The sequence below is a fragment of the Scyliorhinus torazame genome, chromosome 9 (genome assembly GCF_047496885.1).
Source record: "Scyliorhinus torazame isolate Kashiwa2021f chromosome 9, sScyTor2.1, whole genome shotgun sequence".
Lineage (NCBI taxonomy): Eukaryota > Metazoa > Chordata > Chondrichthyes > Carcharhiniformes > Scyliorhinidae > Scyliorhinus > Scyliorhinus torazame.
This window is the reverse complement of record NC_092715.1, coordinates 177,752,555-177,778,046: the sequence shown is the minus strand read 5'-3', so window position 1 is coordinate 177,778,046 and position 25,492 is coordinate 177,752,555. Positions and strand designations below refer to the sequence as shown.

The window sequence follows — 25,492 nt, the reverse complement described above, 5'->3', positions numbered from 1 at the left end:
GGTGGTGGTGGCTATAAGAGTGACCCAGGGAGGCAGAAAGTCCACAGCACCGGCCTCTACCTCAGTCTAATGTGGCCACACACCGCACTATAACCAGAATTCACCCAGGGAGAAAATGGGGAAAACGGTCAGGAGATCCCCGAGGACCATGTTTGGAGACCTTTTGGCAACCCATTTTACATCATCCCGCGGTCCACCCGTGGGTCGCGACCCCCAATTTGAAAACACTGATCTAATGCTTAAAGAAGGTTTTGGGCACTATAAAAATATGCATTAATTATTGGAAGCACAATGAATTACAAGTATAAATTTTGCACAGTATAATGTTATTACATTTATTAGCCAGGATCATGATTCAAATTTTGAAGTTCGAGTTACAATCTTAGAATGCCCTTTGACATGATTCACCATGAGCAAAATCTCTATAAGATCAAACTAGTTTTTTGAAGGAATAGGCTACCATCACAAAACTGAGCTGTATTAGGTTCTGCTGCTAGCCTTTTCAATAAATGCACCCAGAGCACATTGAATGGCCTTGATTAAATACATCAACTGTTTATGTTTAAAATCAAGTCCATATTATGATTGGATTTGATTGATATTGCCAGAAAGCTGCACCTAATTCTGAAGTACTCGTTCATCCCAGTGGAGCTACATGATGCACTGTAGCTTCACTAATTCTGGGAATGTTATCTGTGGAAAATAGCTGTCAGATTTGAAAATGAATGCATTAACATAGATGAATATTGCGGAGATTTTCGCAAACTATCTTTTGTGCAAAGGTCATGGAATCTTTTTGTAAGGAATTCTATTAGATAATTAAACAGCTGACTTGAGTTAATGGTCTGAGAAATGCAACTGGAGGTAATATGGTTAAAATTCTTTTTGTGCATTCTTATTTTCGAACATGCCATGTGTAAATGGGGAGAAACCACAATTATATTACATAAATGACAATATTGCAATGTTCTGAACCAGTGAGGAATTTATCTATCAACTATTGTTCCATGATTTATTCTGCTCCCTATTATTAAAATAATATCATTTATTTTAATATATGTAAATTGTTTCTATCTGCCTTTGTTGTGCGCCTTCATATCAAGTTAAAATGTCCTTCACCCATGTGAAGTATTGCCCAAAGGCAGGTCTGACCCACAGTGCCATGGTCTCTGCCATGGTTAGGGCAAGGAGGCAGGCCCCAAATTTAACCCAGCTAGAATGGGGATCGAACCCCATGCTGTTGGCACCAATCTGGTCCACACTGGCCATCCAACCAACTGAGCCAGGCAGCATCACCAACCCCCTCCTCTCCCCCGCACAAGGAGTCTGAGTTGCTATGAGAACATACATTTTTAAATGCCAGACATAGCCTGGATAGTGATAGTTAGAGGCTCAAATTTCTTTGTATCAGATGGCTGACTAGGAATCTCTCCTGCTCTTCCTGCCTGCCATTGACATCTGGTGGAAGAATTTGCAGATTGCTGTTCAACCTGTTTGGCTACATTACGATCGCACCTTCCTTGGCCACCAAGTCCTGGAGTGGGACTTGAACCCAAAGCTAAGAGCCACAAGACCTCCTTTGTCTACATACAATCTAAGTTTTTGAAAATGAAACCTAGAAAGACATTTTATTTTATGTGTTTTAAGAAAGTGTACCAAATCTGTAGGCGTTTGCTTTTTAAGACCTAATCTGACGCATTTGAAGCAAAAACATTACACATGATCTGCTATTAATGTGCTTCAGTTGTACTCTTAATTTGTTTTTGTCTGTCAGTAAAACAATATGCATTTTTTAACCTTTTTTTCAAATTCAGTATGGGAATGAATCATGACAATGATCATCCACCCTGTGCAGATGGCCTCCATATCATGTCTGGGGAATGGATCAAAGGTCAAAACTTGGGTGATGTATCCTGGTCCCAGTGCAGCAGAGATGATCTGGAAAGATTTCTCAGGTATGTACATACCAGATTTTTATTGCTACTGAAATTAGGTCTGTAGCTGTTATTTTGTTGCAGCAATTTAATACAACAGACTGTTGACCTTTAATGAATTTAATGTGAAGGACTAGTTTATCAGCCAGTTTTTTCTTGAGTTTCTGTTCTTAGATTTATAGAGAAATGTGAGAGATTTATTTAAAGGCACATCCAATTGCTTTAGTTTCGTCTGGTGGCATGCCGAATAACAGACTTGTGTCAAATTTGCTAATCATTAATAAATTTAGCATAATTGGTTGATATATTTGAGTGAAAAAAGTACGAATCAGTTTGCAGTGTGCCACCAGAGGAAATTAAATTCCTGAGTATATTTTGAGTGTGTTTATCCATGTAGCCATTTTAAGATTTTAAGTCACTAAGCTGTCGACATAATGCATTCCATTAAAGAAAACATTCTGAAATGAAACATTTATCACATTGTTAACTTCTAATATCGTAGTATTTGTAATCACATTCCCATATGTCATAAGACATTTCCTGTGAATGGTTTTTAAAAATATATTTATTCAAGACTTTTAAACAAAATATAAATATACAAAATATCAAAAGAACAACGAAACAGCATCAGAAGAACATCACATCGACCCAACAAACAACGTCAGCCCTCCAGCCCCCCGACACCAACCCTCAACCATGTCCCACCTTTCCCTTTTAACCCCCTCATACTCGCTGACCCCTCAATTCTCCTTGAAGAATTCGATGAACGGCTTCCACCTCTGAGTGAACCCTTCCACTGACCCCCAGAGCGAACTTGATCTTCTCTAACCGAAGGTCTTCTGCCAGGTCGCTCACCCATACCACTGCCTTCAGCGACTCCCGAGTCCCTTCAACATGGCAAAATCCATCTCCGGGCTATCAGGAAGGGGATAAAGGCCAATACACTGGCCTAACTCTCCTGCCCTGCACTCCCCAGTCTGCAGACACACCAAACATCGCCACCTCCGGACACAGGGACACCCTCACCCCCAGAATCTCGAACATAACATCCGAGAACCACTGCCAGAACCCCTTCAATCTTGGTCATGTCCAAAACATGTGGACGTGGTGTGTGGGCCCCACCACGCTCCGCCCACACCTATCCCCCACCCCCTCAAAAAACCTGCTCATCCTCGTCACCGTCGTGTGGTCACTATGCACCACTTTAAACTGGATGAGGATTAACCTTGCACATGAAAAGGAAGCATTCCCCTCCGCAAAGCCTCAGCCCATGTCCCAGCCCCCACCTCCTCTCCCAACTCGTTCTCCCATTTGCACTTAAATCCTCCACCAGGGTGCCCCCCAACCATCATTCCTTGTAAATATCCGACGCCTTCCCCTCTCCTATTTCATCCTCTGACAGAAGCTTATCTTGCAGCACCAGAGGTAGCAATCCGGGGAAAGATGGCGCCTCTCTCCTCAGAAAAGGCACCTGCAGGTACCTAGGCAACTCAAACAATCTCTCCAACTCCTCCAGCCCCACAAATTTGCCCCCTATAAACAAGTCCCTGAAGTACTCAATCCATTTCCCGTGAATGTTGATAACTCCACAATTTGTTAGAAAATTGGAAAGCCGAGCATTTGAGCATATTCGATTTGATCACCTATGCTGCCTACCTGTATTTCTGTAGTGAGTGCACAACTACCAGTTGTAACATCAGTTTTTCTAAATCTCAAAAAAAATGTGAGTTGGTTCACTGGTCAAATTACAGTCAAGAAATTTGTTGACACCACCGGTTTCACAGGTGTAAAACGGACACCTAAGGATCCAATATGGAAGGTGGCACTGAAAGTATGTGAGCTATCATATTGGTAAAGGGAGAAGTGTAGGCACCAGGACCTGCACCTGAAACAGGTAATAAGCCCTTTGTACAAGCAAATTACGGTTGCCAGCCTGTTTTATGTATTCCTGGAAATTTAATCATGTGACATTTGATGAAATGGCATTTCCCTCTGTTTTCAAATGTTATTGCGTTATCTTAGTTGAATGTCTTTCTATCACCAAGTCCTGAATAAAATATTTAAAATTTGTTTTTTATGAGATGAATAACATCATTTCCTCAGGATTGCAGGCTGTCAATGCCCTATTGCTAATATCCACTGCCACCCCAATGCTTGCTGCATGGCTGGCAGAAAGCTGCTGACTTCAAGTGGGGAAATTGAAGTTAGCCTTGTGGTTGACTTTGTGTAGCTCTGGCCCTAGAAGGCTTGTCTTTGGATTGTACCATCCTGACCTAGGTAGCAACAGCCTTGGTAGGCTGGCTGAAAGATACTTGCAAAGTGGCAGTGGTGGGAGGACGAGCTTATCTCTCACCTTGAGAGAGCACACTAAGTAGGTTTGTACACCATGGCACACTGCTACGCCTTTGGAGTGGTATCTCAATAATCTTAGTCATGCTTTAGAGCACATATAGTGGAACGCTCAGAGACCATGTTTGCAGCAGTCAAATGGGTGATGTAATAACCCCCACGAGATCCACGGCCCGATTGATCTCCCCCTGGGGCTTGTGTAAATGAGCTCCCACCACTGAGGGGCGGAGGCCTAACAGCGGGGCCTGTTAAAACCCAGCGATAAAAGCCGGTTAGGAAGTGAACCAACATCTCCAGATGGTCCTGGCTGGGGCTAAATGTACTCCCCACTGTTTCAACCATCAAGTTACATCATGGTTAAGTTCACAAATGTGGTTATAGAGTTGCGCATCAATTCCACATTGAACTCTTAGGTTCTGTACCACACTGTGTACGAAGTTTGTGCAATGCTCTTCCATACTACTTGTCGTTAAATGCTTTCTGGTAGGCCTGTCAATGTACCAAGAATTTCAGTGGCATGTTATTGTTTATTGCGAGGGGAATTGAATGCAAAAAGTAATGAAGTTATGCTTCAGTTATATAAGGCATTGGTGAGACTACATCTGGAGTACCGTGTACAGTGTTGATTTTATTTAAGGAAGGATGTAAATGCAATGGAGTTAATGTTTACTCGACTAACAACTGGAATAGATGGGTTGTCATATGAACAAACATCGGTCAGGCTAGGCTTGTATCTGCTGGTATTTAGATGAGTAAGAGGTGGCTTTTAAAACAGGTATGATCCTGAGGGGTTTTGACAGAGCGAATGTGGGGCATCTAGAGCTACAGGCTACTGTTTAAAAATAAGTGGTCACTCATTTAAGATGAGATGAGGAGCAATTTTTCCTGAGGTCAAAAGTCTTTGGAATGTCTTCCTCAAAAAGTGGTGAAAGCATACAACAACCTGGCACAGATTGGGTACAAATGGGGGAGGCCTCCTGTAAAGGAACGACCTTCCGGGACCTGGCTACAGCAGCACACCCATCCCCCTCAACAAGAGGGGGACTATAGACCGATCCGGAGGACGGCAGAATGTGTAAAAGGTCAATTGAATGAAAGACAAAATAAACCTCTCTGTATAATAAAGTAAATTAACGCAGGTAAGAAAAATGTGATCTATATATACAATTGTTTATAAATATGAAAAGTGCCAATAAAAAGATTTCCAAAGAGAAGAAAAAAGTGTTGGAAGCAGTAAGTGTTAAAAGCCTGGGTTAGTCTGTGTGACTGGTGCAGTCGTGTTTTCAATGAATCTTAGTTTAAAAGGCAAGTATATTTTAGGAGTCAGGTGTGTAATTAAACCATTGTAAAAACTTGGACTAAATACATTTTGTTTTGATGAAGTGGATTCCCTGTGGAGTTAGATTTCATATTGATAATATGATGTTGTTGGGTGGAGCTGAGGTATCAGTTTTGTAGGAAAAGCAGGTCAGTGCAGTTCTGGATGAAGCTGTGACCACAAGTCAGGCAGCTTGCTCTCTGCTGTTCAGTTAAAAGAGATCAACCGTCTTTAAAACAGTGTAGACTTGTTTGAGAACAAGGGGGGAGCTGAAATGAGCTGGTTTTGAAGTTTAAATATGGAGTGACTGGAAATGGCTCTTTCAGTTACAAACGTTTTCCTGGGTGTGGAAGAAGTTACTCCACTAAAGTTAGCACAGGTTGAAAAGGAGATTGACAGCATGCTTAAGAAGAAGATAATCAAAGTGAGTCACTCCGTTTGGAGCTCATCTATTGTGATGGTACCAAAACCAGATGGAACACAATGATTATGTGTGGACTATAGAAAAATCAATGCAGTTGTGAAGTCAAATTCATATCATGTTCCTCATTGGGAAGAATGTGTTGAAAAGATGGGACAAGTGAATTTTATTACCAAACTTGACTTACTTAAAGGATACTAGCAAGTAACTTTATCAGACAGGGCAAAGGAAATTTTGGCTTTTGTGATGTCCAATAGTCTGTAACAGTTTAAAGTCATGCCATTTAGAATGAAGAACGCACAAACAACATTCCAAAGATTCCCCAACAAGGTCATTTCTGGAATAAACAATATGTACCGTGTACATTGATGATTTGGTGCTGTTCAGTCAAACGTGGAAGGAGCATTTGGAACATTTAAAGGAATTATTCGATCAACTACAGGAGTCTGGATTGGTGGTCAATTTGGCTAAAAGTGAATTTGCGAAAGTTCAAGTCACATTCCTAGGCCATATAATTGGATGGGTCAGATAGCCCTACAGAATATGAAAATGAAAGCTATTCCGATGCCATCAAGGAGGAGAGAAGTTCTGAGATTTCTGAGCATGAGTGGTTTCTATCTGAAGTACGTGCCAAATTTTAGCAGTGTGGTTGCTCACCTGACTGAACACCTGAAAGCCTGAAAAAGCACAGGAAATTTCAATGGACGATGGAATATGAAGAGACATTTAATAATCTGAAAACTGTGTTAACCATCGCACCAGCGTTGATGGCACCTAATTATGCCAAGCAATTTAAGGTGGCAATTGATGTGGGTGTTGGTGCTGTACTGTTGCAGGAAGACAATGAGAGAATCGAAAGGCCTGCTGGCTTTTTTTCTCGGAAACTAAGTATTCATCAAGAAAAATATTCGACCATCGAGAAGGAGACATTGGGCTGGATTCTCCGCTGTCGGGATTCTCCATTTCGCTGGCAGCCTGGGGATTTCCCGACGGCGTGGGGCTGCCCAAAATGGGAAACCCTATTGGCCGGCTGGCAAGGGGGAGAATCCCGGGGGGGCATCGCACCAGAAATCTGGTATGGCGGGATGGAGAATCTCGCCCATTGAGTTTGGTGTTGGTGTGACACCATTTTGACATTTATGTTGCTAACAGTTCATGAGAGACAATTGTACATACAGACCATAATCCATTTAAAGTTTTTGCAAAAGTTCAAGGATCGAAATGCAAGACTGTTCAGATGGAGTTTATTGTTACAACTATTTAACTTAAAATTCTACATCTGGCATGAAGAGAATACCTAATTGCCAATGCTTTAACATGACTTAGAAGTGTGAGAAGACTGGAATGTTCAAAGGTGGAAAAGAAAGACTGAAACGGCCTATACTCATGTTTAGGTTTGCATGTTAAAATGTAATATGATGTGTAAGGTAAAGGTAAAGTCACCATAGTCCCAGGTGACCATACGCTGCTTTATGATATGTATCTTATCGAGTATTAGTGATGTTCAATAATTAAATCTTTTTAGAGTTAGATGGCTTTGGAAAAATCAAGCCATGTTTTATTTGCTGGTTCATTTTTTTTTAAGGGGGTAGGTGTGAGGAATGTAGGAATTTCAGATGTATTGTATTATAGGTATTTGGTGCAGGAAGGGTTAAAAGCCTGGGTTAGTGTGTGTGACTGCTGCAGTCATATTTTCAAAGAATCTTAGTTTGAAAGTTGCCACCCAGGTTGATAGGGTTGTGAAGAAGGCCTATGGAGTGTTGGCCTTTATTGGTAGAGGGATTGAGTTCCGGAGTCGGGAGGTCATGTTGCAGCTGTACAAAACTCTGGTACGGCCGCATTTGCAGTATTGCGTACAGTTCTGGTCACCGCATTATAGGAAGGACGTGGAGGCTTTGGAGCGGGTGCAGAGGAGATTTACCAGGATGTTGCCTGGTATGGAGGGAAAATCTTATGAGGAAAGGCTGATGGACCTGAGGTTGTTTTCGTTGGAGAGAAGAAGGTTAAGAGGAGACTTAATAGAGGCATACAAAATGATCAGGGGGTTAGATAGGGTGGACAGTGAGAGCCTACTCCCGCAGATGGAAATGGCTGGCACGAGGGGACATAACTTTAAACTGAGGGGTAATAGATATAGGACAGAGGTCAGAGGTAGGTTCTTTACACAAAGAGTGGTGAGGCCGTGGAATCCCCTACCTGCATCAGTAGTGAACTCACCAACATTGAGGGCATTTAAAAGTTTATTGGATAAGCATATGGATGATAATGGCATAGTGTAGGTTAGATGGCTTTTGTTTCGGTGCAACATCGTGGGCCGAAGGGCCTGTACTGCGCTGTATCGTTCTATGTTCTATGTTCTATGAAAGGCAAGTATATTTTAGGTGCCAGGGGTACAATTAACACATCATAAAAAATCTTGTGCTAATTGAATTTTGTTTTGATTAAGGGGATTGATTCCCTGTGGAGTTAATTATATTTCAGCTTGGTAATTTGACTTTGTTGCTGGGTGGAGCTAAGGTATCAGGCAGTGGGTACAAAGGCGGCAACTTCTCAAACACCCACAGCTTAATTAGACCATGACCCCAGAAGCATCAGCACTTCTTCAGGGGTTAGAACTTGTAACTCAAGTAGGTTGTGATTCCTTTATATTAAAGAGTTTCCTTTTACAAGACATGTGGATTTGCTCTAAGTGTCAAAATGAAGGTGGCAAGATGGCACTGTGGTTAGCACTGCTGCCTCACAGCTCCATGGTCCCAAGTTCAATTCCAGCTTTGGGTCACTGTCTGTGTGGAGTTTGCACGTTCTCCCCGTGTCTGCGTGGGTTTCCTCTGGATGCTCTGGTTTCGTCCCACAGTCCAAAGATGTGGAGGTTAGGTGGATTGGCCATGCTAAATTACCCCTTGGTCTCCAAAAGGTCAGTTATAGAACATAGAACATAGAACAATACAGCGCAGTACAGGCCCTTCGGCCCACGATGTTGCACCGAAACAAAAGACATCTAACCTACACTATGCCATTATCATCCATATGTTTATCCAATAAACTTTTAAATGCCCTCAATGTTGGCGAGTTCACTACTGTCAAGGTAGGGCATTCCACGGCCTCACTACTCTTTGCGTAAAGAACCTGCCTCTGACCTCTGTCCTATATCTATTACCCCTCAGTTTAAAGTTATGTCCCCTCGTGCCAGCCATATCCATCCGCGGGAGAAGGCTCTCACTGTCCACCCTATCCAACCCCCTGATCAGTTGTGTTGGGAGATGGGGTAGATCATGGGCCTGGGTGGAGTGTTATCATAGATTATCATAGAATTTACAGTGCAGAAGGAGGCCATTCGGCCCATCAAGTCTGCACCAGCTCTTGGAAAGAGCACCCTACCAAAGGTCAACACCTCCACCCTATCCCCATAACCCAGTAACCCCACCCAATACTAAGGACAATTTTGGACACTAAGGGCAATTTATCATGGCCAATCCACCTAACCTGCACATCTTTGGACTGTGGGAGGAAACCGGAGCACCCGGAGGAAACCCATGCACACACAGGGAGGATGTGCAGACTCCGCACAGACAGTGACCCAAGCCGGAATCGAACCTGGGACCCTGGAGCTGTGAAGCAATTGTGCTATCCACAATGCTACCGTGCTGCCCTCTTTGAGAGTGTTGCTGTAGACTCGATGGGCTAGGTGACCTCTTTCTGTACTGTAGTGATTCTCTGAATTTTATTCCTTGCAATCTGTGAGCATTCTCTAAATAGTGGGGGAATGATGGCAGCTGTAAGGGAGCAAGGGCATGGGAACTGAGGCATCAAAGGGCAAGGAGTGCAGACTGTGAGGTATGATTGACGATCAGTGAGGACTGGGATTTTTTAGACTGCAAACAAACATTGAGGCAGGGAGTGATGTAATCTCATTGAGGCTGACAATGTTAATGACACCAAGCTGACATGCCTCCCCCTCCTTTTTGGTACCATGTCCTTAGAGGGCATTGAGAAACATGAACTTGCATTGAGGGAATTGAGAAACATGAACTGGTCAATGTACTCAACAAAGTACTGCAGTGGTTTGCCATTGTCTTTTACAGTATGGCTGACTGGGAAACTCCTGGTCTTACTGTTTGCCCTTTCCAACGACTGCAGACTCAATGGGCTGTATGGCCTCCTTCTGCACTGGAGGGATTCTATAACCTATTCCGTGATCTAAAATGTATTGGAAGGATGAAAGAGCTGATAATCAACCATGTTATGAACACAGCACATTATGATGCACCTTCCATGGGTATCAAGTCCTGAAGTGGGACTTAAACCCTGAGCTTTTGATCCAGAAGCAGGGATGCGACCCATTGAGCCACAAGATCTCTTGACCTACTGGCTACCTAATTTAAATTGGAAGCATGTCCTGTATCATGGAGGTAGCACTCACCCCATTGACACTGCGCCAGCAGTTTGAATTTGTTTCCATGCTGCCTACTGCTAATATGAAATCCTTTGCTATTTTTCACTTAAAAGTATATATCCGCACATATATGCTCCTGAAAGCTTGCGATGCTTGTTTGGTTTCTAAAGAACTCAAATACTGTTAGGAAAACAAAGATAGTTTTAAAGGATTTATATTTGTATTGATAAACATTCGAAATAAGGTATGGTTTTGAGTGGGTTTCATTTAATGTGTCTGTGCCGAGAAGCTTAAAACCGATAGTTAGATTCATGCTGGACAAAGGTGTTTGTATGTGTGAGGGTTTGTTAAGTTCCAACTGTGTTCTTTATCTTAAAATAACTTTAGAGTACCAAATTCATTTTTTCCAATTAAAGGACAATTTCGCGTGTCCAATCCACCTACCTTGCACATCTTTGTGTTGTGGGGGCAAAACCCACGCAAACACGGGGAATGTGCAAACTCCACATGGACAGTGACCTAGAGCTGGGATCGAACTTGGGACCTCGGCTCCGTGGTAAACACTGCACCACTGTGCTGCCGCAACTGTGTTCTATTATATTTAGAGAGGGATTATATTATATAAAGAGATGCTTAGCAACTGGAGCTTTGTAACCTAGAGAAACTTTAAATGTTAGTTTTAGTTTAATTTGTGGGAAGTTGGAGACAGGAATGAAAAAATGAAAATGAAAATCTCTTATTGTCACGAGTAGGCTTCAATGAAGTTACTGTGAAAAGCCCCTAGTCGCCACATTCCTGCGCCTGTTCGGGGAGGCTGGTACGGGAATCGAACCGTGCTGCTGGCCTGCCTTGGTCTGCTTTAAAAGCCAGCGATTTAGCCCGGTGTGCTAAACCAGCCCCGACACTGGGGAGTGAACAGCTCTCAAGTCTACCAGGTGAAGCTGGACAGGATAAGGGAATCGCAAAGATGCCAGCTTCCTCAGGAACAAGATACAATCAAGATAACCACGGAATTGGGTGGAGTCAAAAAAACAGAGACCGAGGTATTGTTCAGAAGAATTCAAGGAAGAGAAAACCAAGTGTTCTGAGTCAAAGGTAAAGCTATTGTGAGCAGTTTGCACAGCAGTCAAGACAGAAAAAAATCCTAAAGGGGTTGGTGTGAAATCCTGGTCTGAATCTGCTGTCAAAAATGGAGTAGAAGCTTTATTTAAAAGTAACATTTGGAAAACCTGGTCTGGATTTCAGAATGCAAGCTGCTAAGGGAAAGCATTATTATGAAAGAGGATTTTAAAGTGTGTTTTGGGGATTAGAGTTTGGAAACTTTCACGCGACAATCATCTGGGGGGGGGGTTCTGATCCACAGTCACTTGGGTTTCATAGAATTTACAGTGCAAAAGGAAGCCATTCGATTCATCAAGTCTGCACCGGCCCTCAGAAAGAGCACCCTACCTAAGCACAGAATTCCACCCTATCTCCGTAACCCAGCAACCCCACCTAACCTTTGTTTTTTGGGCACTAAGGGCACGTTAGCACGGCCAATCCACCGAACCTGCATGTTTTTGGACTGTGGGATGAAACCGGAGCACCCGGAGGAAACCCACGCAGACGCGGGGAGAAAGTGGAAACTCCACCCAGACAGATTTGCCCTCATTCATCTTGTGTGCTTAAAAGGGACATAATATTAATGAGAGCATAGTTGTTTAAGACATACTTTGTAATTCATGTTAATCTTTAAACATCTTTAATTTCTGACATGGTGAGGGGCAGTCAATGACTGGAAGGCCCAAGCTAATAATAATAATCTTTATTATTGTCACAAGTAGGCTTACATTAACACTGCAATGAAGTAACTGTGAAAATCCCCTAGACGCCACACTCCGGCGCCTGCTCGGGTAAACTGAGGGAGAATTCAGAATGTCCAATTCGCCTAACAAGCATGTCTTTCAGGACTTGTGGGAGGAAACTGGAGCACCCAGAGGAAATCCACTCAGACCACAGATGTGCAGACTCCTCACAGATAGCGACCCAAGTGGAAATCGATCCCGGGAGCCTGGCGCTATGAAGCAACAGTGCTAACCACTGTGCTACCATGCTGCCCTACTGCAGGGCGAGTGCTGCCCAGTAATTTCAGGCCCATTGTGTTTAATGTCTATATGTGGAGCAGCTGTCCTGTCTGGTATACTGAGTCTAAACTATTTGTAGATATGCTTGATATCACCGCCTCCTACTTCCCGCAAAACACAACACTCTTGTTCAATTAAGTCAGGATCACCCAAGCAATCATGAGTTGTCAGCTCAATAAGTACAAACTGCTGCACCTCAATGAGCTCAAAAAGGTGAAATTTGAGCTCCACAAAGACAGAAGTCATGCTGTGTTTGTCCATGTAAATGTCATACCAGGATTAACACTCTTTGTTTCTGATTCAAATGAAGCATGATTGGAAGTCTTAACTGGAAACCTGTGTTTCTTTGTGGGTTTCTGATTTGGGAAATCTACTAGTTGGCCGCAAAAAAGTCGGAACTCCTTTGTCCTTTTCTGCTAATAGGCTTTCTAAATTTCCCAGAACCAATGAATCTTTGGTATATGCTTCCCAGACTACTTGTCCCTTACAATAAATAGGAAAATGTTTTGTGATGTGGTATGTAAAAATATCCTTTACACCAGTGGCATGGGTGTTTGAACCTCTTCAGATAACTCTGTGACAGGCACGAGTGTGCTAGATCATTTTTGGCTGAGATTTGTTACGGTATGCCAAATTTATTTGACAGCACACCTTCTGTCAAATGTTATCTCCTTCCTGAGGTATCGACATACCTAAAATCCTGGTTCTGGCAGCTGACAACGATGTCACTGAAAATCAGAATCCTTGATCACAATCTGGTTTGAAAAATTGGCCATTTATTTCCATATACTCAGTCATATTTTTACAGACTTCTGCAAATTATGTGCAATGGTGACATGAATTCCAGTCATTGATCTGTTGTTGCCATGTCCCTTTTATATTTAACGTAGAGTCACAATTTTATTCAGAGCTCAATGAGTGACAATTTAATAATAATCTTTATTGTCACAAGTAGGCTTACATTAACACTGCAATGAAGTTACTGTGAAAATCCCCTAGTCGCAACATTCCAGTGACTTTTCGGGTACACGGAGGGAGAATTCAGAATGTCCAATTCATCTAACAAACACATCTTTCGGGACTTGTGGGAGAAAACGGGAGCACCCAGAGGAAACCCACGCAGACACAGGGAGAACGTGCAAACTCCGCACAGATAGTGACCCAAGCCAGGAATCAAACCTGCGACCCTGGTGCAATAGCAATATTTCTGCGCTACATTCGTGGAAAATCTGCTGAGAGACCCTAATTGTTAACGATTCAAGCCCATAATCTGCTTATTCTCATGTTCTATTAACAAGTTCTAAGCTCTCATGAGAATGCTCTGCTCTATTTCATTGTTCAGGTGATCCATAATGTTCTATTCATCCTATGTAAAATGGAAGGGCAAAATTTAAGTGAATTAACACTTCATTTGAGCCAGGTTTAGTTTCACTTCATTGAAGAAATAGATTCTACAGAATATTGCTCCTGGGTAAGTAATTACAACATTCATTGGGTATATCATACTTTTGCTGTAGACTCTCACTGCCAGAGGAGAAGGCAGAAAATCACAAAGGTGCAGTCCATGACTTTCATCTCATGTTGTAAGCTAATTGGTGTAATTAGACAACTCTATTATCATTATATCATGTGACTACCAGAATAATAGAAAGTGAACTGGACAGGAAGGTAACGTTGCGGTAGATCATCCGTGATCTTATTGAACATTGCAGCAGGCTCAAAGGCTTACTTTTTTTTCGCCTATTGCTTATGTCCTTCTGATCTTATGAGCTGGATGAACATTGGTCCTTTTTCAGTTCACAATTCCTGTGCTCCATTATTGAGCTGATGTAGTTTTCTGCTAAGTGCTCCTGGAAAGCAGGGCTCTGTGGTGGGAGCACGGCAACTGTATGTTTCACCCATTGGGAAATGGGCACGAAGCTCAGAATGGATTGGGAATCGTGGTGCAGTGACTTCCACACATAAATTTCTGGGATGTTCTCGTGCTAATTTTTAAAATCTATCTCTTGATGTTCATTACTTTTGACAATAATAGCGAATGTCTACTTAATACATTCATATGGTGTTCCTCTATTTGCTATTTTAATGACAGAATGAATCATTTTAAAACAAATTGGAGCTGAGCTTGTAGTGCAGGGAGCTTGCAGGTTTTATAAGACTTTTTCCTCTTTGGTTGTCACAGTTAGAATCTCAGGACCAAATTTTCATAATGACAGGGAGCCTCTCCATCACAGCAAGAATGGCAGGCATGTGTTGAATTCAGAAGCTCACTGCCAAACACAGCACCGACAACTTTCCGGGGGTAGAGCTGGACCCAGGTTGGGGTTTGCACATGCATGTTTCATGGGCGCAACTGCCCTTATAAAGCAGCTGCTTTTGGTATCATAGATGTCTGAAACGTGACATGCACAGAGCAGATTTGATCTTTTTGGAGACATTTGGGGAGGTGCAGGTACCCCTGTAGAATTTGCTTTGAACTTGTTTTAACTGCCCCAGAATTGGCAACAACTCAAACTGTCTTGCTTTAACCCAAGGGTGTAGGAGAGTGTGTCTGCTGGATTTTCAAGCCCACGATTTGTGAAGCCAGGTTCCAGTAAGAGCTTTGTGCTTGAGAAGAGCACATGGCAGTTTGTGTGAAGGAAGATACAAGATGGGCATGACACCCTTGTACATGGACATCAATAAAGCCAGTCAATGTAAGCAGCAGGAGGCCAGAGGGAGGGCAGAAGGTCGGGAGGAAGAGGCAGTACTACGTGCACAAGGAAGAAGGGGGAGGTGAGGCAGATGCAGGAAAGCCAGATACTATGCAGTGGGAAGGATGTACAGACCCAGGACATCCTATCTCAATATGATAGAGAACCAGTTCTGAAGGAGACTAAGTGAGGTGGTGACAGAAAAATATTGCATAATTCTACAACAACTCAAACCACACTTTATGGTAAAGATGATCATCGCTCTCAATTTCTATGCCTCAGAATCTTTCCAGGGACCATCAGGAGATCGGTCTAGGGGCCAAAACAAGGTTTCTTCCAAGTTTGGGCAAGATTCCCTGACAATTGCCAAGATATATTTCCAAGTCAGGATGATAAGTGACTGGGAGGAGAACTTGCAGGTGATGGTGTTCTCGGGTATCTGCTGTTCTTGTCCACCTCGATGGTAGTGGTTGTTGGTTTAGAAAGTGCTGCCTCAGGAACCTTGGGGAGTTCCTGCAGTGCATCTTGTAGATGGTACACACGGCTGCCACTGTTTTTTGGTGGTGGAGGGTTTGCATATTTGTGGAAGGGGGAGCAATCAAGTGGGTTGCTCTGTCCAGCTTCTTGATTGTTGCTGGAGCTGCACCTATCCAGGCAAGTGGAGAGTATTCCATTATACTCCTGACTTGTGCCTTGTGGATGGTGAACAGACTTTGGGGGAATCAAGAAGTGAGTTACTCGTCATAGGATTACTAGCCTTTGATCTGCCCTGGTAACCACAGTATTAATTTGGCTAGTCTAGTTCAGTTTCCGATCAATGGTAACAATCAATGGTATTGATTGTGGGGATTCAGGATTCAGCGATGGCAATGCCGCTGAATGTCAAGGGGTGAAGTGTAGATCCTCTTTTGTAGGAGATGGTCATTGCCTGGCACATGTGTGGCGCAAATGTAACTTACCACTTGTCAGCCCAAGCCTGGATATTGTCCAGGTATTGCTGAATTTGGACATGGACTGCTTCATTATCTGAGGAGTCGCGAATGGTGCTGAACAATGTGCAGTGATCTGTGAACGTCTCCACTTCTGATGTTATGATGGAAGAGAGGTCATTGATGAAACAGCTGAAGATGGTTGGATCTAGGACACTATCTTTAGGAAGTCCTGCAGTGATGTCCTGAAGCTGAGATGATTGACCTACAACCACAACGACCATCTTCCTTTGTGCCAAGTATGACTCCAACAGCAGTGAGTTTCCCCCCGATTCCCATTGATTCCAGTTTAGCTCGGACTCCTTGATGCCATACTCAGTCAAATGCTGCCTTGATGTCAAGGGCAATACCCTCCCCTCACCGCTGCATTCAGCTCTTTTGTCCATGTTGGAACCAAGGCTGTATTGAAGTCAGGAGCTGAGTGGCTCTGGCGGAACCCAAACTATGCATTCGTGAACAAGGGTTATCGCTGAGAGAGTGCTGCTTGATTGCACTGTTGCTGACTCCTTCCATTACTTTGCTGATACTGGAGAGCATTAATTGGCTGGGTTGGATTTGTCATGTTTCTTATGTACAGGACATACCTGGGCAATCTTCCACATTGCCGGGTAGATTCCAGTGCTGTAGCCTTGACTCGGGGTGTGGCAAGTTGTGGAGCACAAGTCTTCAGTGCTGTTGTCGGAATATTGTCAGGACCCTTAGCCTTTGCGGTATCCAGTGCCTTCAGCTGTTTCTTGATATCACATAGAGTTAGTCGTATTGGCTGGAGACTGACCTCTGTGATGCTGGGGACCTCAGGAGGAGACCGAGATGGATCATCCACCCGGCACTCTGACTGAGGATTATTACGAATGCCTCAGCCTTGTCTTTTGCATATATGTGCTCGGCTCCTCCAATATTGAGGATGGGGATATTTGTGGAGCCTCCTCCTCCAAAGAGTTGTTTAATTGTCCACCACTAACCACAGTTGGATGTGGCAGGACTGCAGAGCTTAGATCTGATGCGTTTGTCGTGGAATAGCTTAGCTCTATCAGTTGGTGCTTATGCTTTTTGGCACACAGGTAGTCCTGTGTTGTAGCTTCGTCAGGTTTGTGGTGTTGGGTGCTCTGGTGCACAGATGAGCCAACACAGTTGTATGTGGTACAACTCTATTTTATTATAACTCTTATAATACAGTTCGTTCTGGATACTCTGCACGTGCTGTCTCCCTGAGTGTGTTTGGCAATAGATGTGTCCTGGTTCTCCTCTGCAGCTCTTACTGACCACCAGGGGTCGTGTCTGTGCTTTTATATCTTTCTGTCATTGGTTGTGGTGTTGTGTGTTCTGATTTGTCTGTTGGTGTGTCTATCATGATGTGTGTGTTTGAATATCATGACATCCCCCCTTTTTACAAAGACAAGTGCCTACGTGGTTATAAATATAATTGTGTCGTGAGTGCATCTAAGAGTGTGCGTTTGTGTTGTGTACAGCGTGTGTTTATGACGTAACTATTTACATGGGGCGATGTCGGGTGCGTCACACTAACAAGGTTGTACCATAACAAAACTTGGATGCGAGAGAAAAAAAAAAACTTGAACATTGGTCCGGTCAGACGATATCTGGAACAATAAACAACAACAGGTTATAATACAGAAGTGTTTGACTTTTTGAACGTATTAACAGCGTTATAAGTCCAGTCTAATGGGTGACCGCCTCAAGAATGGGCTGGTCCTCAAGCCGGTTCAGCTGTGGAGATTTGGGGTCACACTGGTTCACCTTGGACTGTTGGAGGTGATGCTGTTGCCGAAGTCTCTACTTTACCATTTGTTGTACTTCAAGCAGTGCTTGGTTTTTTTCATTCTTGCAAATATAACATTCAACATCTTTGTTAGTGGTGCCCTGGCTGTGGTTTGGTTCTGGTGGCGATGGAAGGGGCATGATCCGTGGCATCTCCACGAAGTCATCCTTGGGAACCAGTGGAGGATCCAGCGTGTGCGTACGGTGCAGTTGCGAGCGTGGAAGGCGGCACAAAGCCCGCTGATTGCGCCTACGCACCAATCCATCCGCCCTGCATGCCAGGAACAAGGTGGAGTCTGTTTTCTTTTTATGTTTGTGGTGGACGGCATCTTGTAGCCGATGGGTCGTTGCCATCGAAGTAGCACCATCACTAATATCATGCAAGGCGATGACTGTGCCAGATGTGGAAGTTGGCCAAGACCGTGTACGCTGGTTCCGGCCTTCTGCTGTGCCGGAAGGGCGACTCCGCAGAGAAACGTCGAAGCATGTCGCCTTGGAGAGAGAATTGTTGCTCGCATCAACGTCTGGCGATGGCGCGAATTGGTGTGTCCATCTTGGACCGCCGGTGCTGGTTGCCACTGCCGACCCAGTGGGACTGCCACGCGATCCATTCCCTGTCGCCGTGTCATCTGCCGTCACCCTGAGCGTGCCATCGCCGAGGCCGCGACACCGCCCGTCCGGAGCAAGGTCTGGCGTGCGCAAATCAGAGTCGGCGCTTGGCTGCTCCCCATCTGGAGTCCGGTCTGCCTTCCGCCGATGCCCCCCGTCCGGAGTCCCAACAGGTTCACTGGAGGCAGCCGAGATTCCCTGAAGCTGCACTTCTGGAGTCGGAACATGCAGGAATGCACCAACCAGTGGAGAGGCTCGAGCCATCGAGGGTGGAAGCGGTGCGCCGCCACCGCAGTCGTCAGTGGTCCCACCGTGATCGTTGAGTGCCTCGGTACGCACTAGGCGAGGTCTGTCACCTTGCACCTTTTGCATGTGAAGTGGGATGCTGTCGTCACTCGTCTCACATCCCGTGGATAGATCGTCATTAGCAGCTTGCTGTTCACTAGGGTTGGGTAAATTGTCAGAGTTTTCATCTGGTGGTGCACACCATGTCGGTGGACTGTCATTGTCTTGCCATTGTCCTTCATTTGGGCTTTTCTTCTTTGGTACTTTAAATCTTCCCCCAGACATTGCAGAACCTTGTTTATTACCCCCAAATTCTCCCATATGTATGGTCTCGAACATAGGATCCACTGTTTCTATCGACATTGTACCATTTTCCAAAGAGCATTCCGTTTCACTTTTCTTCTCAGGTACCTCATATGTAACTTTGTTTAATGTACATGCCTTCATGGTCTCTGGGTCTGATTTTGCTGGGACTGGCATGGTCACAGTCTCTCTTTTACTGTTCTCAATTTCCCACATTATACTCCCCATACATAACTGCTTAATCACTGGGGTTAGTGTGGTACAATGGACAATCGGGTCGACCTTATCTGCATCTTCACCATTAGTGGAAAGCACACTTGGTTCACTTGAAACTGCTGTGGGTTTTAAATTCGTTATCTGGCTACTCGATGTCGGTGTCCTCAGGATTGTTGCTCCAATGTTCTGCTCAATAATCAGTGGAGTGTGTATAGGTTCAATGCAATTAATGTTCCCCTCCAGGTTTGAAGAGTCATTACTGACTAACTGCTGGTCTCCGAAGTTGGGATTTTGCGGCATTGTGTTGAAGGGAGACATTTGTCCCTGCTGTAGATATGATTCAGGTTGTGTTATTTCCATTACCTGAGGATCAATGTCTTGTCCATTTTTTCGATCCGTACTAAAACACTGGCAATTCTCAATCTGCTCCTTGCAAGTTAAACATTCAATTAATTTCGTTAGCAAATCCTCAGCATCCTTCTGTGGCCGTGCAGCATTATTAATCTCTGTTCGGCTACAATGATCCTGAAGGTCAGCGCATAAACCTTTTTTCTTCGGGCTTGGACGAGGCGATTCCTTTGGCTTGTCTTCAGTTGGGCTTGAACAGTCTTCAGCGCTGTGCCCTTTATTGTAGCATGAGAGACCGTCATGGTCATGCTGCTGTGTAGTGGAGCATGGTAGGCTGTTATAGCCTTCTTGCTGTTCACGGGAGCATGGCAGACTTGCATCGTCTGCCGCTGGTTGGTCAGGAGAGGTTGCTAGACCCTCATGGTCTTGTTCCAGCAAGGACTGCGCTCTGGAGTCTTGCGTTCCTTCCATCGTGGAGTCCGTCCACGAGCTCTCTGTGGAGGCTTGTGACACTGGAGTCACTTCTTGTTCGTGCAAGGACTGCGCTCTGGAGTCTTGCATTTCTGCAATTGTGGAGTCTGTCCACGAGCTTGCTGTGGAAGCTTGTGACACTGGAGTCACTTCTGGTTCATGCGAGGACTGCACTCTGGAGTCTTGCATGTCTTCTTTCATAGAGTCGGGAACGTTGAGCGGGACGTGGACCACGCTCTGTGTGGCAGCAGGGCACTCTCCGTGTGCTTGCACCGCTCCCTGTCTGTTAATGTCAGGCTGCAGCATCATCCGGTACTGATAAGTTGGAACGTCATATCTGCTGGATTGAAGATCCTCAAATCCGAAAAATGAATCCGCATCTGCGTCGGATTCAATGTGGGGGCCGCCAATGTGCAACACGAAAGGTTCGTCCGAGTCATAGTCATATAGGACCACGGAGCTATCATTGGGCTCGCGAGGTCCGGAAACACTGTAAAAATCATCATCGAAGTATTCAAGGTCGGAATCATCGGCTTGTGCGTAGGTAACTGCTTGTCGGAGGGTTCTTCGGAGGTTAAATTCATCTCCTGGGTCAATTTGCGGCACTGTGCTGTCATTCCAGGTGAAGGAAGGTTGTTTTACAGCTTTAACAGATTTTTGTTTTTTTGATTTGGGACGTTTCCCTTTTAAATTGGATTTGGGACATTTCCCTTTTAAATTGGTGCAGTCTGTGGCCTCTGACATCCTGACGCTCGGTATGTAGCACGTAGGAAGCGACTGCGCATGCTCAGATCGCTGTTCCTTTACCGATGGCCGTTTTCTTGACTGCGCATGCGCAGCATCTCGCGCATGCGCAAACGAAACTTCCGGTTCTGCGCACTTCTCGCGCAACTGTGCTAGCGTTATACCTTTAGCAAGATGGCCGTCGACCTCGACCCAGCCTTTTCTCAGGCCCGGGATTTCGGGCTCCGGGATCCCAGCCACGAGGTGAGTACTGCAGCTTTTCTTACCTTTAAGTCCCCATTGGATTGCGTATTCTTCACAGTACTTGGCGAATTTGCCCATGACTGCCTGGTAATCGTGCCTTTGCTGCCTCCTGAAGAACCTGAACCTTCTGAACATTGCTCTTGCCCTTGCACCGGCGACGATGAGGAGAAATTCAATTTTTTCCTTATCATCCAGGTCCTTGAGTTCAGCTGCCGCCAGGAACAACTCGAACATTTGCCGGAATCGCCGCCAGTTTTCGTGGAGGTCGCCGTCGCACTGGAGCGCCTGCGGAACCGGGAGCTTGTACATCATGCCTGGGCACTGCTGGTTGTCTCTGTACACTGAGGTATGCCGGCAGGTATCGATCCACTCCTGTACCATGTGGTGTTGGGTGCTCTGGTGCACAGATGAGCCAACACAGTTGTATGTGGTACAACTCTATTTTATTATAACTCTTATAATACAGTTCGTTCTGGATACTCTGCACGTGCTGTCTCCCTGAGTGTGTTTGGCAATAGATGTGTCCTGGTTCTCCTCTGCAGCTCTTACTGACCACCAGGGGTCGTGTCTGTGCTTTTATATCTTTCTGTCATTGGTTGTGGTGTTGTGTGTTCTGATTTGTCTGTTGGTGTGTCTATCATGATGTGTGTGTTTGAATATCATGACAAGGTTGACACCTAATTTTTCAGCATTCTTGGTGTTGTCCCTGGCATTGAACCCTTCATTGAACCACGGTTGATCCCCTGGCTGGTGATAGAGTGGGGGATATATTTGCTGCTGATTGGATAATGAGCTTGACATCATTTAGCATTCTGTCATTGAGTCTTGGCAATGAACCACAATACTTCAGAATATCTGTGCCAGGTAGTGATGGCAAGATAATGTTACATTATTTCCTAGGGGAGCAATGATGGGCCATCTGTACCAAGGTCAACTATGACCTATGATCATGAAAGGCACTATATAAATGCAAGTATTTATTTTATGATCAAGTAAGCTGTTAAAAATTACCATCTATGCTCACGCTGGAAGAATGGTCATTTGCATGACATACTGGAGATTAGCAAGCACTTACGGAGCTGTATGTCACTATGAGTTTACAGTGCAGAAGAGGAGAAAGAAAGTACATTTTTAAAAATTTTGTTCGAATATGGCTTTGAATTTCCTTCTCAAAATGGTTTATTTGTGATCAATATAATTTTTCAAATCCTACCATCTTAGTTAGTTTATCCTTCCAACGTGGGATTTCCAATTAAGAAATTGCTGTAACTTACCAGAACACACACTATTTAAAATGTGGAATGATGGTTATACTTTTTCCTGTGTGCATGCTTTTGCAGCCCTTTTTCACGCTACAGTTTATGTTGCATTCATTGGGCGAAGGTCAGCATTGTTAGAAAACAGAACACTTTTCATCTGGTGATATTGTTAAGTACATCATGCACAAGGGATCTTTTTGGGAGCAGCACACATGCTTAATACTGCCCAAACAAAGCAATCTGTTGTCAGTATCTGGCCGCATTATCGCCTATCAGTGATGGGTAGAATTCATCACAGTGTTTTGGACAGAATTTAAACAGAGACACTCTCTGTTTCAGACTGTTACCAGCATTGGACCTGACTTCCAATAATGATTGTTGCTGTACTTTCTGCCTTTGTGGGAATAACTTTGGGGTTGTGCTGACACAGAAGAGCAGATTTTACAACCATATGCTCCCAGTGGACAGCTTCAACTGGAGCATACATTTATTTTATAATCCTATTGCATTATTTGTTCCGATGTAAAATGAAAATGTTATTACATTATTGACGTGTGCAAGGCTCACACTTAAAAAAATAGAAAGACCATTTGGCCCTTCGAGCCTGCTCTATAATTCAAAATGATAATGGCTGATTATCAAGTTCAATACCCTGATCCCGCCTTTCCCCCCCCCATATCCCTTAGTTCCTTAGACCCAAGAGCGATGTCTAATTCCGTCTTTAAATTACACAACATTTTAGCCTCAACTACTTTCTATGGTAGTGAATTCCACAGATTTACCACTCTCTGGGTGAAGAAATCTCTCCTCACCTCAGTCATAAAACGTTTACCCCTTATCCTCAAACTATGACCCCTTGTTCTGGACTCCTCCACCATCGGGAACATTCTTTCTGAATCTACCCTGTCTAATCCTATTGGAATTTTATACGTTTCTATGAGATTCCGTCTCACTCTTCTAAAGTCCAATAAATATAATTCTGATCGATTTAGTCTCTCCTCATATGAATCATCCCAGGAATCAGCCTGGTAAACCTTCGCCGCACTCCCTCCTGTCTTAAAGAATGGTATGAATCCAGTTTTATTTTCATTAGATCCTTCAGGGTAAAGAATTGAATCAGAAAATAAACTTGGGTTTCAATGTACCCCAAATTAATCAAATGAAAGTCTTTTGGGCTGATTACTTCACGTGTCCAAACTGCGTGCCATCATGCACTATCCTCACCCCATTACCAAATATTTGCCTTTGACAACCCTGTTATGTGTGTCTCATGAGTGTATAATTCAATTTTCACTTCCTCTTACCTGATATACATTAGGGGGTAAAAGTTGGACCTTGCCAAGCCTGTTTTTTGGACAGAAAACAAAGGTAAAAAGGACCAGTTTCGGAAAACCCAGTCCACGCATGTGTTGCAAACTCTGCCATCTTGATAAAGATGGCTTGGCATCTGCCCAAAACAGATATTGAAGCTCTTGAATTACTGTAGGACCTAATGAAAATGTTATGACCCTTATGCCAAATTGGTCAATCCTAAGCAGAGCAGCCATTGGACCTGCTTTGTTTAGAATCATAGAACGGAAGAGACAGCGATGCCCTGGAGTAGGAAGATGGCGGCGCCCACTGGCCGCATGGGGACCGTGGAGAGGTTTGTGGTGGCGGTCCGCATTCGCCGCCGGAGACCGCGGCAACCGCACGGGCGTGGCATACCCCCACGAAATGGCCCTATTTACCGCATCCCTTGCAGGTGGATGCGTGGGCCGGGCAGCGCAGGCGGGTGTGCTTGGCCTGCCCGCAAAAGTAGCAGCGGGGCCCCCCGGGGTTGCCAGGCCACCTTGCAGCACAGGCTTGTGGGGGAATGGGGGATGTCTCGGGGTCAGCAGTGGAGGGGTTCCATGCTACCCAGGGGGCTGCCGCGCGGTCGGGAATGTAAGCATGGGCATTTCTGGAGGCCACATCTAGGGAGCCTGTAAGGGCCCGTGCCTCCTTGAGACCTAGAGTGTCTTTTTCTAGCAGTCGCTGGCGGATTTGTGAGGATAGCATACCTGCCACGAAAGCGTCCCGGACCAAGAGTTCAGTGTGTTCGCTCGCCGAAACTTGCGGGCAGCTGCAGGTTCTCCCCAACACCAGGAGTGCACGGTAGAATTTTTCCAGAGATTCTCCAAGGGTTTGTCGCCTCGTTGCTAGCAGGTGCCGGGCGTAGACCTGGTTTACCGGGTGAATATAATGTCCTTTTAGCAGCTCTATTGCTGCATCAAAGTCTTCCGCTTCCTCGATGAGGGTTTAAATCTCTGTGCTCACCATTGAGTGCAGGACCTGCATTTTCTGTTCTCCCATGGGTGTGTTTTCGGCCATCCCGAGATACCCTTTAAAGCACGCTAGCCAGTGCTTGAAGATTGCCGCTGAGTTTGCCGCGTGGGGGCTGAATTGCAGACACTCCGGCTTGATTCGGAGCTCCATCCTTTTTTTAAAACCGTACAGTACCTGTACTTTTTTCTGTACCTGAGTTGCTGGGGGAAACATTCAGCTTATTAAATTGATGCACGATCAATGACCACTAAAGCGAGGTTGTCGTCCAACTGAAGACTTTAATAAGGTAGATGTTTCCCCCAGCAGCTCAGGTACAGAATGAAGGCTGCTGGGGCGGCACGGGCTCTTATACCCCGCCTAGCAGGGCGGAGCTACCATACATCTTGACCAATAGAAAGCATACAGTTTCCACCAATGGTGCTCCGGCATACCAGGTACTGTAATACCTCTACTACCACAGCGGCTGCGGCTGGATGATCCTGGGATCCGATGGGAGAAGTCTGACCTTGTGGAAGGTAGGTGGTTGGATCTGGCGGGGTCCAGGGTGCTGGCGGGGACCAGGGCACTGGTTACGCTTCTGGTGTCGCGCCTGGCAGGATCCCGGGCACTGGTTGAGGTAGAGAGGTTGCTAGGGGGGCATGTTTGCGATCCGGATGGGTCCCAGCGTTCTGCAGGCACGGGAATACCTTGCAGCGCGTTCGGGTCCTCGCG

The 25,492-nt window shown here is 44.8% G+C and overlaps 1 protein-coding gene across 1 annotated transcript in view; it reads left to right on the top strand.

Annotated features, from left to right (window-relative positions):
• The window catches only part of LOC140429605 (A disintegrin and metalloproteinase with thrombospondin motifs 19-like), a 789,098-nt gene that overhangs the window by 360,729 nt on the left and 402,877 nt on the right, over window positions 1–25,492 (top strand). Inside the window, exon 9 of the mRNA XM_072516849.1 lies at window positions 1,815–1,955. Within this exon, the coding sequence (XP_072372950.1) occupies window positions 1,815–1,955 (141 nt within the window). The remainder of the gene's footprint in view (window positions 1–1,814; window positions 1,956–25,492) is intronic.